Source organism: Pleurodeles waltl, chromosome 6 (assembly GCF_031143425.1).
Source record: "Pleurodeles waltl isolate 20211129_DDA chromosome 6, aPleWal1.hap1.20221129, whole genome shotgun sequence".
Taxonomy (NCBI): domain Eukaryota; kingdom Metazoa; phylum Chordata; class Amphibia; order Caudata; family Salamandridae; genus Pleurodeles; species Pleurodeles waltl.
Genome location: NC_090445.1, coordinates 662,874,044 through 662,891,861, shown reverse-complemented (window position 1 = coordinate 662,891,861; position 17,818 = coordinate 662,874,044). Strand labels below are relative to the sequence as shown.

At 44.4% G+C, this 17,818-nt stretch overlaps 1 protein-coding gene across 1 annotated transcript in view; it reads left to right on the top strand.

The window, feature by feature from the left end:
• Window positions 1-17,818, top strand: part of ACTR6 (actin related protein 6) — a 274,936-nt gene that overhangs the window by 118,596 nt on the left and 138,522 nt on the right. Inside the window, exon 6 of the mRNA XM_069239039.1 lies at window positions 4,187-4,243. Coding sequence (XP_069095140.1) covers window positions 4,187-4,243 — 57 coding nt within the window. The remainder of the gene's footprint in view (window positions 1-4,186; window positions 4,244-17,818) is intronic.

Here is a 17,818-nt window from a genome sequence, read left to right as displayed (position 1 = left end):
ACAGACTACGGTCTAAATAATTATCTATTTACTACCACTAAGAGTGGTTTATGGCAGGGTACAAAGTGCATAAACTACTGTAAGGGTGAACGATGGGGGATGCGTTGTGTATCATGGTTATTTGGAGAGGTACTCAACAAGGTTAATAACTGATTCTCCTGCCCTTTACTGTTATAAAGAAACCTTTTACGGAGCAAGTATGCAAGAGTAGGCCAATGCAAGAGTCATATAGGCAAGGTTGCAAACTTTCTATGTATGCAGTCGAAGTGACCTATTCTTGGTTTTCCTTGCCTCGGATAATGGAGGAATTTGAGATATTTGGCAGGACATCTGAGATCAAAGTCAATTTGACGAAGTTTCCCAGGACCTGACACAAAACATTAATGCAGCCTTTCAGTTTCTATGGGCAAGAGTTATCCTTGCGGAGTTTGGGTGTGCCTTCTTGGTTCGTCAGAATTGTTGTTATAAAAATGGCAATGCTGACTAGTAGAATGATCCTATTCCACATGCTGCTATTGCTGCATCCAGCACCTGAGATTACACAATTGCTAGATTAAATGTGTGGTTTGGGATGAAATGCATTTAGCTAAGCCACTCTTATGGAAAGCTCTGAGGAAAAGGGTTATGAGGTAGAGAGACAATTGCCTTTTATGCTAGAATGAGAAAAATCAGAGACAGAAAAACAGTGGTCTATTATCGATCAGACAGTTGCATGTACAGATATTTGGAACATTACCTGGCTTGAAAAAAAGGCATAGGACATACTCTGTACTTGTAACAAAGGCCACTCTGGAGGTATGGGACAAGGTTTTAGGTTTTCACCCCCAAATTCAACAACCAACAGTTCACACCAGTTTTAGACGTAAAGGCCTTTTCTGGATTGCACTCTGTGTTACCAAAATTTAGGACCTCTGTTGGTGATAGAAATTAAACAATTTTTAAGCCTCAAAACTAAATTTGATCCATCAGATAAAGATGTAATTACTGTCAGATCTGAGACTGGGAATTATAGCCATTGATTAACCTTTCAGTGTGAGGCGAGAAATGGCTTGTTATGAAAGACTATGGAAACTTGTTTCAGACGTTTATTAACAGAAAAGGTGGTGAGATCATCTGGCCAGAAAAGTTGGAAGAATAAGATAAAGTGCTTTGCCATTTTGGAGGAGTTGGAAGAGCTAAATACCCGGGTATGTATCTTGCCTATGAACACAACTGGAAAAGAAGCTATGATCAAATTGACCCTCTACTAGTATTACACCCTTACCAAACTGCATATTTTAGAAAAACAATGGTTTTGGGATCAGGCGCTGGGTTATGGAAACATCGGTACCTTTGCACAAGTATCTTGGGTGATGTTGTGGCATTGTGTGCAGCAAAACAGACCTTTGTGGAAAGTAAGGGTCCCGTCAGTTACTGGCTGACAATAACAAATTTGAGAAATACTAGGTATTGAGAAGCTTTTATGTCCCTTAATAGAAACCTTGAAACTCTGAGAATGATTGATCACTGGGCTTTGCCTGTGTCTCATCTGCATTAAATTTGGAGAACTGTAGTGTCCGATGTATCTAGAAGTGCTGAAAATCATGTCACCAAAGCAATCTCAACTCTTACAACTGAATCCTGAGCTGGGTTCACTTCAACCGAAAGGGTCAGCTACATAGCTGGGTGTGCATTTTGAGTGATACAGTATAGTTTTCACTGGTAATGTGGGGGAGGGGGAGACAGTAAAGAGAGTAAAAGGTGATTGTTTACCCAACATTTAACTACTGAAGCTTTTTTCACTGCCCAGTAGATGTAGGTGATGCTATGTATATAAGATAATAATCAATAAGAAAACTGAATCCTCACAAATACAGGTAAATACCCAATTTTAGATATGCACTACATAGGAAAGTGATTTTTTTATTTGAGTGTATGTTAGTACTAAAATCACTAACCTTTTTGATCCAGGCAAAGGTTTTAGTAATTTAAACCTGAGCTCAACCACTGGTAGCTATTGCACAGAGATGGCATGCCTAACTTAAAAAATGTGTAAAGCTTTTTGAAGTACCAAATCTGTTAAAATAGAAAAAAATGCAACACCATAAAAATACATTGCCAGTTTATAAAAAAAAGGGAAAAATGTAATAAACAAAGTGACACCAAAATAGTAAAAATTTAATAAGGTGAATTGGAGATATAAATTTCTAAATATTTAAGGATCGAAGCGGTAAGAAAAAGTATTGTAGCCTATAGAGATCATAATACGGCAGACAGGATATCTGTCATGTTTGTGACGAGTAACCTATCTGGCAAACTCTAAATCAGGCTTTAAGTTCTTCCCTATTCTTTCATCTCTCATTAATTCAAGTGAAAGGTATACACTATGTTTCGTTTTTTTATGTAAATATTTTGCTCTTCACTAAAGCACCCTTCTCCCAAATAAATACACAGTTTCTAATCATACTGTTGATGATGACTGCATCTCAGTTTCAGGACATCAGAGGTTGTGTGGTCCTGAGCAGACTGGGAAGGAGTGACTTTGCAAGTTTTTGCCGTAATAATAGGGAACTTGGTTGTGTGTGGGGGGAAAAAGCAAGGCAGAAGCACTTTAAATGCTTATTACATCTTATTAGTGTTTCAGATATGAACCTGGGCGAAATGTGAAAATAGTAGAGGTTGAACACACAAAACAGAAATGCCTTGATTTAATTTAGATTGTTTTCAGCTCCGACACCAAGAACTGAAAGAGTTGCTCTGTGTTAATGCAATACAAGTAAAGGCTAAAGGTTCAAAAGGCGGTTACCGTCGTAAGCAACATTTAATTCAGTGCATGGACAGTACATAGATAAAATAAACAAACCGTATCAACCCCCATGAACATCTCTTAATGCCCTCGCTGCTGCTCCTCTTTTGTTACTCTCGTCTCTCCTGTCTGTTTTTCTCTTTCTTCAACACTGTTGAGCGTTTATTGGAGTTGGTGAGGGTGATTTACTTCATCCGCCTCTTTTCCCGTCATAGGCTTCCAAGGAGTGATAAATCTCTCTATGTAGCTAGGAAAATGTATACATTTAAAAGATCCATTAACCCAGTCGGAGAGAGAGAGGGGACAGAGATTAGTCATCTGTGATCTGACCTTTCCATAGGAGCGATTTCTCAAGATCACAAGTAAATCATTTTTAGAAAAAAAATAATAGGGAACCCTGTGAGGTGGAGCAGAATTGAGAGGGCCAAGATTTTGTCTTCTGGTATATTTCTGTTCTCCACCAACCAATCTTCATCCATTTTGGGGAGGCAAGATTAAGATCAGTCAAGCAGATGGTATAGAACATGTGTAGTAACTTTAGGAATTATGGACCATATGTACGATTTACCGGTTGCATAATTTTGTAACCAGTAAAGATTTTTAAGAACCAATCTACGTACTAATACATCAGCTCTTAATCATCTGAATCCGATGTACTGCATGCATATTAATGAGAAGTCACAAATAATGACCCACTACGATTTGTTGCTTTCACAGGGATGATGGCCTGCTGCGGCCAGCAAAAAAAAAAATATATATATATATATATAGTGGTGTGTGTGTGTGTGTGTGTGTGTGTGTGTGTGTATATATATATATATAACGCCAACGTTGCCAGACATCCGAGGCTGCTATTTCAGTAGAGGTACAGGCGTGGACCTAGCCATTCACATATTATTACCAACAATCCTCCTGTTACATGCAGAGAGTTCCCGGACACCACTAACGTTACGTGATCAAGGCTACCTCCAAGTGGTGTCCGGGAACTCTCTGCATGTAACAGGAGGATTGTTGGTAATCATTTTATATATATATATATATATATATATATATATATATATAATAGTCCCAATCTGATTGTGATTTCAAAACATTAATACTGACAATAAGAAATCAGTATTTGGAAGGGACGTCCTAATAACGACGCCCCTTGCAAACACTGTTTCAGTATGTTTTCCTAAACCCATTAAGCAATTCATTAACCTCTTACACTATTACTAAATGGGTTCAGGACATTCAAAAACACAGTGACTGATTTACTGAATCCCAGAGCTTGTGGCCAGTAAATACTTTAGGTCACTTGGACCTGTGTTTGTTGCAAGGTGGTGGTTGCTCACAGGGTCACACATTGGCAGTTTTCTCAGAGTACTAACCACCTACTTTCTACCCATTCATTTTTAGGATCAACGTGGGTGGAAAACTGCTTACAAATCATTTGAAGGAGATTATATCTTACAGGTAAAATATTTACCCTTGTTGTAAAGAATGTGAGTGTTAGAAAGCTAAGCCACGGGATGTCTATTGCTGGAAAAATCATGCCTTTTAAAAAAAATATTAAGTATCACTCATTATGTTTTTATTCTGATCGTAAATTGTACAGCCTAAAAATAATTTGACCTATGCATTGTCGTCTATTTTAGTTTAAAGTAAAGTATTCATTATACGTAGGCATATCAGTCTTTATGTGGGGTAAGTGGAATAATTGCTGCGTGTCTCACAGCAGTAGAACATTTGTGTTTCATATCTAAGTGCCTTTTAGCTTACAATCACAGAAACTGAAAACACTTTTTATCATAAACACTGAAAATATTATTTACATTTGGTCATCCAACTGGGAGGCTTAGAGTATCGTAAAGTTTCAGTGGCTTTTGTATTATTAAAATGTAGTGGGACAGGGACAGATGATGTGCATGATCATCAGTTGGGCATGATAAGCCAAAAAATACTTCAAAGACGTACTTGGGGTGTGGCCTGTGACAGACCTCTTAGCAGTGCTAGTAGGAATGGGGCTGGAAGAAGGAAATACCTAAGGAGAGGCAAGTGTGTATTTTTGCTGATAAGTAGAAAGTGCATTACTGGTAGGAAGTGTGGGCATGCACACTTGCAAAATCTGGAAAAAGATGGGACCTGCTGCATCAAGCGCACCACTCTAATGGCTGCTGATACTGTGACAAAGTCTATCTAGCAGTATATATCTTGTTAGCTTGTCTTTCTTATGATGGGTATGTGCCAATAACAAGTGTTGTTTCCTGGGTCCACATTTGATAGTGCTAGATTGTGTTCAGCCTCTGTTACAACACAGACAAATACTTTACTAATTGGCCAATTGGCTGTTTCTGTCCATCACAGTTTGTGTTGTGGTGCAGGGTGGGAATGTTTTGTAACCATAGATATCCATGATGAATACAAACATTTAACTGAAATGTCCTGGTCACTTTGTTTGATAGAGAAATCCTTTCCAATGGTGTCCCCTGAACAATATCTGATGGGATACCTGAACCGTTTCTGCTTGTAAAGAGAAATAAAAGAAAGCAAACAGAAACCCTTGCTATGTACGTCAGGAGATAGGATGCAGGGTGAATTTTGCTCTGCGTACTTTGGGGACAGGACGCGCTTGGTAGAATGCTGTATTTGCTGTGATCCTATGTGGGAAGTGTTTTGGTGTTGTGTGTTAATGACCAGAGAGCTGCTCTTATCGTGACTTTGGGCACATTGCCTAGAGGTATAATGGAGGCGATGATATGGGAGTAAGGCAAACAAAATATTATTACAGTTATGACTACAACATATAGGCAGCATCAGAATACCAACATAGCTGAGCAGCAGGGTGCTGTGTGCATTTACATCAATAGGTGGGTAATCGGAGAAGGCTCAATCGGTTGGGTAAAATATGAATAGTAGAACTGGTGCCAAATAAGTAAAATAATGCCAAATGGACTCTAATTGAAATTGTTTACCTGTGCAGTAGCCATGCATTTTTTAAAGGCAGGGATAGTGCCTACTGCTGTACATGTATATCTCATGAACAAGGGAAGAAGTGGAAGAGGACACAGCTTGTTCACCTGAGTAGACACTAAACAATATTTTAAAGGCCCAAATTGTACCTACTCCTACCAAGCTGGAAGAGGCCAAAATTATCAACAGGTAGTGCCCCTCATAATCCCCTTCCCTGCTCTAGAAGGCTCTAATGGTCAAAAGGCACCAATCAGGGTCCTGGCATAGAGCCTAGCCAGGCGAGTAATCTGCACGTGAGAGTGGGAGAGAAAGTGCTTGACATGTTGTTGCCGTAACTGCACAATACCGAATTGGCCCACCCCATGTTATCATTATGTCTTCAACTCTCAAGATGATCCTGCTACTTTTTCGTAGATCCTCAAGACCCTCACTTTTTCTGGTTTTACACAAGGAAGCATACTCCTGCCCCTTTAGAATGGACTCCCAGACAACTTCCACTTTGTGTTAGTAGGGAATGACGTTTCAGTGTTAGAAAAAAGAAAACAAAAGTATGAAAGCGAAGGCAGGCGGAGCTCCGCTCAGACCAAATTTATCTTCTGTTTAGGAGGCATGAAGGAGCAGTAAAAGATGGCGAGGGAGGCGTGACATGAAAACAATCTCTATCCACAATATTTTTCACACACAAAAGAGCAGTAAAAGTTGGCAAGGGAGGTGTAGAAAGAGAAATGCAAACATTATCCATCCCTGACACCTACAAAATAAGAAACTGTGCAGTTTTCATGTTTATATTGTGTTGAGAGAAGATATGACATAACAGCTAGCGTGGCTGACTTTGAAGCTGGGGTACCGGGCTGAGTCTCAGAGGAAGGCTCAACATCCTGTGATTCTGAGCAAATTACTTAGGGGCTGACTACGAGTTTGGCGGTCTGGCCACCCTGTTGGGGCTGGCGGAGATCATGTTTCCGACGGGCCTATTAGGAGGTTGTACACCACCAATGTGACCGAAGCGGCCCAACCCCCGCGTATCAGGAGGCGGAAAAAAAACAGCATAAATGGAGACACTCACCTGCAGAGAGCCATACACATCCATCGCCATTCCTCAACGTCATGCCGATGCATGCCGAAAGACAACTAAATCAAAGCCAACGTGAGCGACACCAACCGTAAGTACACACACCTACCTGTAACATTAACCCTTTCAAATCATTACTCTGCGCCAGCAAACACAATCTGGAAGGGGGGGGGCATCTACACCTATCATTCTAGGCACGCACACTCACATACCGCAATGAGGACACCCACCCATTCACAGCAAACACACTTCAGCCACCACGCACACACACACTGCACTGCAATACTACACATCTACAAATGGGTACGCAGCACAGGCTCAGGGACACTGAAGGCCACACAACATACACACACATAGCAAACACAACATAACTACTACACACATACACGTTAATTCCACACTCTTAACACTGACCAGGGACTGCCCATACATACAACCCACATATACATCCATGTGCCATGGAACACATGACACCACCATCAAACATCCCTGCAATCAACACACACATCACACACGCACAATCGAAGCACAATGGCATGCACAGTACACACAGAGACACATAGACAAATGATACAAAATACACTACCACAACAAGACGTGCACAGCTGCGATGGAAGCAGCAGGACCACACATAGGAGGCTATACTGGGCCACATATGTTGAACGAAGCCATGTGCACAAGAATTGACCACAATTGGATCCCAGGTACAAGCAATACCAACATCACTTGTCATGCACAGTCACACAATGGGTGAAGGGCAAGGCAACAAAGCACACACAACTCACACTCCATAGGACATACCCTTACACTAACCATCTCAGAGGGCCACACATAAATAGGCACATGCACACACAAATGCAAAGCACACTACCACAACTCAACACACTCCATGTCTGCACTAACAAAACTCAAGAACACACACACTCCCCACATGTAGACAATAGCCATATCAGGGGGCAAGTCATACACCATACATGCCCACATCGCACATCACAAAAAGAAACACATACCACTACAAATACAATGCAATGCCATGACACCAACATTTCAGCTATATACACCTACCCATCACACAACACACACCCTAACCTTGGGGGTTAACAGCACTGCACACAAACTGACAAGCTGCAAAAGAAAACCAACATGGAGCAGCAAGCAGCACAAGCACACACAACTACAGGCACACAACCAATGTAAGCCTGGAACAACAGAAACCTAGGGAAGGAAATGCAGGAAAAAGGTGTATCCAAAAAATATAACTGGTTGGCTTTAATAATAAATAAGTCTATTAAGAGTTTTTGTCCAAGGCCATAGGCCAGTCAAAGTATGTAGCCCAAAAGGCACCATATTGGGCCCTAGTTCAACTCCTGACAGCCATGTAACCTCCACAGGTAGAGGCATCAAGGGGGTAGGCATGCACCTTAGGGATTATCGGGGGAGGGGGCATGGAAGAGGATGTTTGGTTTGGGCTTGGGAGGGATGGGTTTGAGTTGGGTTTTGGCGTGGGGTGGACCCTTCTTGGAAGGGGTAGGCTTCTTCCTGGCGGGAGAAAGGGCATGGGTGATTGCAGGGGAAGCCATGGAAGTGGAAAGGATGGCCTTTGGGGAGGGTACCTGTCCTTTTAGGGATGTCACAGGGGTGGGGCGAACAGAGGTTAGGTCAGTGTCACAAAGGAAAAGTGTTTTAGACACACGGAGACGGTCATTAGAAGGGGGGTTGGGATTTTGAGGTTGCGGAAATGGATGTCTGACGTGTAGGTGTGGATGTCTTTGGTGCAGGTTTGTGGGAGGTGTGCTTGTGTGTGATGGGTGTCTGTTGGGTGAGTGAGGGCGTTTGTGTCTTGGGGTGAGGGGGTTGGAGGTGCTGGGGGTACTGTGGTGGGTGGGTGGGTGTCTGTTGGGGGGATGACTGCAAGTATCTTTGATGTGCTGCAAGTAGGTGTGCCTTTAGTTGTGGTGTCTGCGGGGATGGTGACTGAGGTGTATGTCTGATGGTCCGCTGGGGTGGTGTTTCAGGGTAGGATGGGTGTGGTTGCTATATCAGTGATTATTGATTTGGTGTATTTAGGTGTGCCAGATGTGTGTGTGTGTGTGTGTGTGACGCTGGGGTTGGAAAGATGTCAGGGCAAGTCGTGACTGTTGCTGTGTCTGCAGGTGGATGTTCTTTGTGTGCGTGCTGGTGGTGTGTCTTGTAGTGCTTGTGTTTGTCTACGCTTCCCTTGTCTATTCAGGTGGATAAATGCAAGTCTGTCTGTGTGCTTTGGCTGGGTCGGGGAAGGGGGGATTTGGACTGGGAAGAGGAAGGTGTGTGTGTGTGTGTGTGTGTGTGGGGGGGGGTGGAAACGATAGACAAGGGATGATTGGCTGCTGTCATTGTGGAGGCCAGAGCCTGAAAAGATCTCTGTAGGCCAACCATTGTGCCCTCCAGGAACACGCTTGTCTGCTGGAGTTGTCTCGTCAGTCCCTGGATGGCATTCACGACGGCAGACTGACCCGCAGAGATGGTTCTTAGGTGGTCACAAGCCTCCTCACTGAGGGTAGCAGGGCTAAAAGAGGCTGGAGCAGAGGTGCCAGCGACAAAGGAGACGCCCACACTCTTGGGTGAGAGGGCACGGGCAACTGGATATGGGGCAACAGAGAGGGCGGTGATAGAACGGGGTGACGGACAGAGATGGTACTTGTGTGGTCCCCAATGGGGTGGTCCCACTAGGAAGTGGTCACTGCAGGAGGAATCTGAGGATGTAGAGGCTGATCTGGTCTCCCCTGTGACACTCCCCTTGCCCTCCGGTCCACTGAGTCCCTTCGTGTCAGTGGTGGTGTGACCTGAGATTCTGTGGCCAGATGCTTCCCCACTTGGCTCAGCCCCATCTCCTTTGCCTGCCGGTGCTGATGCTGCCAAAAGAAAGTGAAGAAGGTTCATGATATGTACATAACACATCAATCTCAACTCTGAGACACAAAACATACCATCATGTCAAGTGCTCCTCCCTCCCCCGCATGAATTGTCAGCAAAGTGGCACCACCATTTGCCAACACAAAACCATGCATGCCACCTTGAATTACAAAGGTAACACATGAGTAAATCTTGGTCTCAGATGACTACAATAGCAGGAAAAAGTCTAGCTACCATGCAAACCATGCCACAGATAGACTACTCCACACCAAACCTGTGCCACATGCAGCACCACACAGTGAACCAATAGCCACCAATTGGATACCATTGTAAGGTACCCTACCAATTACACAGACACAGTCCTATGCACACATCTACCTTGCACTGATATCCTGAATCAACAAAAACAGATGTTGCTAGAGAAAGGCAGACAACACTGGTACCAACATGCTATTCCTTCTTTAGGTGACATAGAAACATCCATGTCCCTATGGGCACATCCCAACAAATTACAGCTCTAATTGAGTCAAAGGGGTAGTAGCAAGGTCATTCAGACGTGTCCCACATGTAGTGTTGCAAGGGACAACAGTGAAGTCCGGTCCAAAACATCATGGAGACATGTCTCCAGATTACACACAAGAATGGCCCTGTAAGGCCCAGGGTAACCCCCACCAAAGTCTCAAACTCATTTCCATGTCAGCGTTTGAGTGTGTTTGAAGTTGACAACTTTACCTTGATGGAACAAGGAAGACAGACCTTGCAATCACTAAGAGGAGGACACCAATTTGTTGTACAGTGAGAACCAACATCACTACCCACATATCAGACATGACCAGCATGGCATCCGCCTGTGAAAGAATACCTGACTCCAACCATAAGTAATGCAAACATCACTGCAAGTAATTCCATGATGCATCATAGTAGTCAGGGCACATTTTCCAAACACCAGCATACCACATCAAGATTGATCAACACCCTATCCCAATCTTTCATGTCCATCATAGCTAATGCAGTTACACATGACAAAAACATGAATGTATGTTTTAGACTACATGTGATGGTGACACAGTCCTGTCTGGGGCATCACAGTGAATGGACAGCCATTGCAGAAGTATCATACTGACAACAGGACCTCATGGACATACGTGTGAGAGTTTTCAGACATCATTCCATCTGCATGGCTAGCAGCACAAGCTTACATCTAATGCATACATATGTGCCTTAGAGGAAATGGAGCACTTGCACACAAGTTTGTTTTGGTATGTTGGCCACACCTTTGAGACATCATCCATGACAAAGCACATTCCCTACTTACCAAGGGAAAGTACATTGCTACAGCCGTCAAGATTTTGCCATGTAAGTCATGTCACAGCTATGATGGACACCCATGCATCATAGACCACAGTGAGACATCAGCACCCAACATACAAAGGAGGAAAGTGCCCCTGGCTTAAAGAATTCAACCTAGCTATATTCCCAGATACATGGCAGAGGACAGTGAGCCACATCCTACCCACCTTTGTACTGTGACGTTTGGGAGGAGTGATCTGTTGGTGGAAACTAGCACCTAGCAGGGTAGTTAAAGCACAATAATTGAACATTAAACAGTCATATGTGTTCCCTGCTGTGCAATTGGACTGAGGGGTTCCCACAGTTCAGTCCCAAGTCCCAGACCCAAAAGGATGAGCACAACAGTTGTGAACACATGGCCTGTCTACAGCAAAATGATCATAGATGATCTGTGACACATGATACAATCCACATTGTCAGGGGGAGCATTCTGTCCCTCACTCAATCACCTGGTAAAGGGTCAATAATGTAATGGCATTGTATTCACCATCTTGTGATTGCCGTGCTGCACTCAAACGCCCATCCAAGGCCGGGTAGGCCACCGCCAAAATGTGGGCTATTAGGAGGGTCATGGTTGGTTGGGCACCCCATCCTCATAGGAAGGACAGCCTCAGCTGGACCTATATGTTCTTCCGGGCGCAGCATCTCGGGCCCTCCCACCTCTTTCGACAGTAGGCGCTCCGCCGGCTGTGGACCCTCAGGGTCCCCACCGTCTTGGCAATGTCTCGCCAAATCCCCTTCTTCTGCTGGGTGTTGACCTGTGTGGATGTAAAAGAGAAGACAAGACCTTATGTCCACAAGTCCCACACAAAATGTTTGAGTCACATACATGACAGTGCAACTAGCTAATAACATCCTGTCTTGAACACCCTGTCCACCTGTGGCACATAGCAGACTTTGGATACAGGGACTTCACTGCAAACACTCCCCAATAGGGTGCGCTATACACCACCCAAGATCAGGCCCTGTTGTGTGTGGGACATGAGCTAACCACATGACAAAGACCTGGAACACGATGGAACACATCACAGAAAGTGGCAAATGACAGTGTACACCACACAGCTAACGATGCACACAAACATCCACTACCTCTGATTGTCAGCCGCTGCAGTCCCTTCAGGTCACAGCCATCCTACAGACAGTCCCATTGTGCTCGGACAACATTGAAGGGAGCGACATGTAGAGCAAACAAAGAGGCAAGCCTGTCCATGTGTGGATATGTGCGCGTACAGATGCAGGCACCTGCTACTTCAGGGGGTGTGGGTCTATGAGACACATCAACATTGATATACACACTTCCACATGTGTGCACAAAAACCGTAGCAAGAGAAACCTGGCCATGCATTGTACATGTCCCACTTATGGCCAAGCCACAGAGTGCAATATCATGGCACATTAGTAAACAAACACACAGTTTGCAGTTCTTCAATGCCCAGAATGCAAGGAGCCTACACAGGACACATAATAGCTGGATGAAAGAGACAATAGGGCTGTGGGATCGAGGGACCTGTCAAGGATATGTGAGAGTTGATATTAGCACATCAGTCACAGATCAACACCATGCCCCTAATGCAATTTCCATAGTAATCAGTGGGCACAGGCTCAAGAAGCTTCATATTGACAGTGGGGCATGATTTGGCAGCATCACACGCTGTCCAGGGATACAGGGTGTGGTCACAGTGACACACTTTCAGTGCAAAAGGGAACATATATCAGCCCAGATTTCACGTTTTGCAGTAAGTAACAATTGACAAGGCCCGTTCTCTGCAGGCTGAGCAGACAGACCTACACAATACACCATATCCAATAAATCACAGAACATGATGTAGCCCACAGCAAATTACCAATGGGTGTCTATGTGCAGAGCTGAGGGACATAGTGTGTAATTTCCTGGCTTCAGAACAAAAGTCCAACAACGCCAGATGTGGGCAGAGATCAATGTGCAAACACAGTAAGGGTTCAAATTGAGAGCAACTGACCAATATGACATGCATTCACCCCTCCTGCTGTCATGCAACCACATGTGATCACACATTTTCTACATCATCTGGCAAGATTTGCCTGGGGATGGCAGTCATGACACCTCACCCAGCCATGTGCATCAAACACATGTTGGTCAGGAACCATTCAATGCAGTTTCACCACATTGCCTCAGGACTCCAAACCTGTCACTTGACATAGGTAAATGCCCATAGACTCTACCATTGATGCACACTGACAGCACCCACAGGGCATTGAGGACACAATCTGCCAAACTGGGCCTAAGCCTAGCCTAACTAAAGCTAAGATAAGGAGAGGTACAGAGAAAAGTGTGCACATGGTGCCCTTCCCTGCCCCTCTGGTGCACCATAGAGCTGTCCATACAAGGGTAGGCCCTCCTCCACAAGTTTCTCCAGCTCTTCTGGTGAGAAAGCAGTGTCCCTTTCACTTGAAAGACGCGGTATGATTGTTCCCAGAAGTGGAACACAGCAGCTCAGGTAGTGGCGGTCTTGCTGGCAGCAGTGTCAGGAGTCGAGTGAGAGATTAAGCAGAAGATGGCAGTCACATCCACCACGTATGTGACCGTCACCACTAGTGGACACTGCCATTCGCCCTAGACCTCCACAGACAGCAATGTTATCCAATGGCAGTGTCCACCGTGGTAGCGTCCTCCTACCGCCATGACAACTTCTGCCGGCGATCACGGATGGTTCCGAATGTCCAGTGGAGTAGGCCAGACAGCCACCATTTAAAAAGCATACATTGCTATTAGACGCTAAGTTTGGATGCCTCACAAATGTTGTCTGGCTGAATCTTGGGTGCTGGCCTTGTCCTGTCATATAGGTCAGTCATTTTAGTGATCATATTGTTATGTTATCAAGCACATATTAAAACATTTTGGGGGTACAGTCACCATCCTCTCACCCACGGGCAATCCATGATTTTGGGCACTAACTCACAAACAGAGTTGGAAGTTAGTTGCACATAATGTTGCAGTCAAGATACATGATTTGAACAAATTTTTTGAAAAGCAATGGGTAACGTCATACAGATGTACTTTTGTTAGCCTTGGTGTGTGTTGTGTATCATGTTTTCACTGACTCACATGACTTCACAGTTCGTATATAACATGTATTATGTAAATTGCAAGGCACACAATGAGTGATGGCCATATCTTCCTTTTGTCCTACATAGTTTCTCTGGGAGGAGACGGCCTCCTATGTACCGTCAGCTAGCAGACTTGCAGGCCATGGAGAACAGACAGAAGTGATTCAGATCTACCGCCTGGATTGGCAGACGATCATAAATCTCTGTCGTCAGTTGGAGCCAGATCTGATGCCAGCCATCAATCATCCAAATAGCATACCACCAATTGCACAAGTCATGTCAGTGTTGCACTTCCTGGCCATAGGGTCCTTCCAGACTACAGTGGCTCGAACTGCTGGGATGCCCCAGCCTATGTTTATTCTGGTCTTTAAGGATGTTCTCGCAACAATGTTGCGAAACACATGGACAGCTACATCTGTTTTTCTCAACGTGAGGATATTGCCCATGTGTAGTTTAGCACATATCCCACATGTTGTGGGAGCCATTGATGGTACCCATACAGCCTTGGTTGCACGGCATGGCAATGAGCGGGTCCATCGGAACAGGAAGAACTTCCATTCCATCAAGGCCAGGTAGTTTGTTTGTCAGACCTCTACATTTCCCAAGTATGTGCCTGGTCCCCGGGTTCAGTCCATGATGCCTTCATCATGCAGAACAATGCTATTCCCCAGCTGATGACACAACTGTACCCAGAGAGGGCCTGACTCGTTGGTAAGTAACATATGTCATGTGTGTTTGTATGCTATGTCTGCTGCCAGTGGGACGATGCTCTGGGCTAATGATTGCACGTGTCGCATTCCCTTACCAGGTACTTTGCATACCCAGACTGTCCCTGATTGTTGACACCAGTGAGGAACCCAACAATGCCAGGGGAAGCCCGCTTCAAAAGGGCACATGGAAAGACACAGCGTGTAATGGAGAGGCTTTTAGGCTCCAGGAGGAAAGATACTGCAGCATAGACATGACGGGTGGATCCCTCGTCTACTCACCTGCAAAAGCTTATAAAATCATTGTGGCCTGCTGCATGCGCCACAACCTTGCCATGAGGAGAAACATCCCATACATCCCTGATGAGGGGGAGCTGGCAGTGCCACCGGGTGAGAATCCTGAAATGCCAATTGAGGATGACAGTGATGACGATGAAGGTGGAGACATGCGGGCTGATCTCATCAACGTGTACTTCACTTGATTGTAAGTATGTGATGTTTTATGATTTCTGCGACTGCATAGGGTACTGTTGTAGAGGTCAAGATTCATGGAGAAGGATATCTCTGTCACCATGAGACAGGGCATCTAATGCTATGCATCATACAGCCAAGGTTTGCTGGCTGGCTACATCAAACTTGAAGATGTGACTCTCTTGAGAATCTTCTTTGTTTGGGGCACATTGCATTGCCAGAGAAAACTACAGTATCTTGAGAAGAGTTTACTGTCTTTTGTTTGCCGTTACAGGCCTAAAGTCCTTGTTTATCACTTTTTCCTTGCAGGTCACTTCACCATGCCATCCTCATGTGGATATTTCAGAGTTGGTCATTGGCAGGTGACTGTTGCTGGGCTGACATGTGAAGTGGATATGGATTGATCCATGTACTGTTGTTTGCAGATCTGGGGTGTAGGAATCCCATGCCCAGGCTGCCTGGACAGTGGGAGGGGAGAGAGTTCTGAGCTAAACAATAGAACCGTTTGCCCTAGTATGTTGGTCCAGTGGTTTCATGTGTATCCTGTGCAAATCATTTCCTCTGCCATCACATTATGTTGACAAGGATCCTGCATATCCTCTATGTAGCTGTCAATGTGTTACATCATTGCAGGCCACAGTGCCTGTGCCACAACACTGACATACGTGTGTAACATGCCACCAGATGTCTGACTATTGTAAAAGGATGGACCTTGGTGTAAGATATGTTGTAGTGTCTGTCTGTGTCATCGTGTATTTAAAGTTGGTAGACATGGTTTTGGTATGTAATAAGGCTCAAGCTGATGACAAAATCTAGCCTTATATTGTACCTTGCTTCCCTCCATCTTTTCACCACAGAAACCCCCATTTCATAGTTGACGAGTTAAGAGTCATGGTTGATAAAATCATTAGAGTACCGCCAGGCCAATTTTCGACTTGTAATAGGTTCGGTGGTAGGTTGACGGGCTGGCGGTTCCGGTGATCGGACCGCCTATTTTTCGCCCTCCCAAGTCCAGGCGGTTTCGGGTATTTGGCTGTCCTTTGGTAGGCCTGGCTTTGTGACTTGTAATACGGTGGTCTGTGTGACCGCTAACATGGAGGTCTTATGAATTTAAATTATATTGAGGAGAGCTTATTTTCATTTTGGGGGAGGACTCATGGAGAACCTCTGTCAACCCTGTTTAATTTCCTTTATTGAAAAGCTAAATTTAATTCCAAAACTAACAGCTGTGGACCATGATTTTCAATCACGGAAAGAGACACATGCATTACAAAAAATTCTGGTAAGCTAGTGTAGTGTTTTTATTTTAATAATTTGTATTGCGTGCACATGCTACAAAAATAAAAGAAAACATGCTGTCACCTAAATACGGTGGCCTTATGCTTTCAATAAAAAATTAAATTGAAAAACAAATAATCATTACAAATATTATTTTGATAGAGCAAGACAGGTACTTTATACCAGACATCTGTACTTGAAACTGGTATAGAGACTTTGTTAGTTTTAATGCACAACACAGAAAAATGTTTTTTATTGGTGCAAAGAAAGGGTGCTATGGACTTTGAAATACCATAACTGGAAGACATGGTTTGAAAACATACACAGGTGACTTAAGAAAACAAAAAGATGAACAATGGGCAGAAAAATAATTTGCCAGGTAAGGTAATACTCACCCACACCTGGTAGTGAAGTGCACTTTTTAAAAAAATTTTAACCCGTTCTGGACGTTACGTCCTCGGACATGAGCTCGGAGGGAGCGCTAGACTTCTCTCCCACCCCCCAAGGCAGGGATGGAAGGGGAAGCCCTTCCCCTTCCACCTCTGAACCCCCCCCCCGCTCATTGTGACGTCTGATGAAATCAGCGCACGATCGCTTGCTGACCTCATCAGAGGCCATCTCCCCTTCACACTGGAAGATCAGCTTGCAGCTCGATTGGAAGAGAAATGCAAAGCATTTCTCTTCTGATCATGTAATGGGGGCCTGAGAGGCTTCAAAGGGAAGGAAAGGAATTTCAATCCCTTTGAAGTCTCTCAGAGCATTTCAGAAGCTGGTTCGTGAAGCGATATGGCTTCTGAAATGGCCAGTAGACACCAGGGATTTATTTAACAACAGAAATTGGCATAAGGTGAGCGACCCCTTGGGCAAGAGTCGCTCCCCAGGGGGGCAATTTTTTTCAAGGCCTTTTCTGCCCCACCTGGGGGCAGATCGGCCTATTGTTATTAGGTGATCTGCCCCCACGGGGGTAGAAACCTCTATCATTTCTTTTTTTTTAATTTGTTGTTTTTGTTTTTTTGTTTTTTAGAGGTGGGGAGTGACCCCTTAGGCAAGGGTCGCTCCCCTGGAGGAGGGGGGGGAGGGCAAATTGTATTTAGACAATTTCTGCCCCCTTTGGGGCCAGATCAGCCGATTTTTGTTAGGTTAGAAAGCACTAGACACCAGCGATCTTTTTTTTTTTTTTGCGTCAATTTCACGCAAGGGGAGTGACCCCTTAGGCAAGAG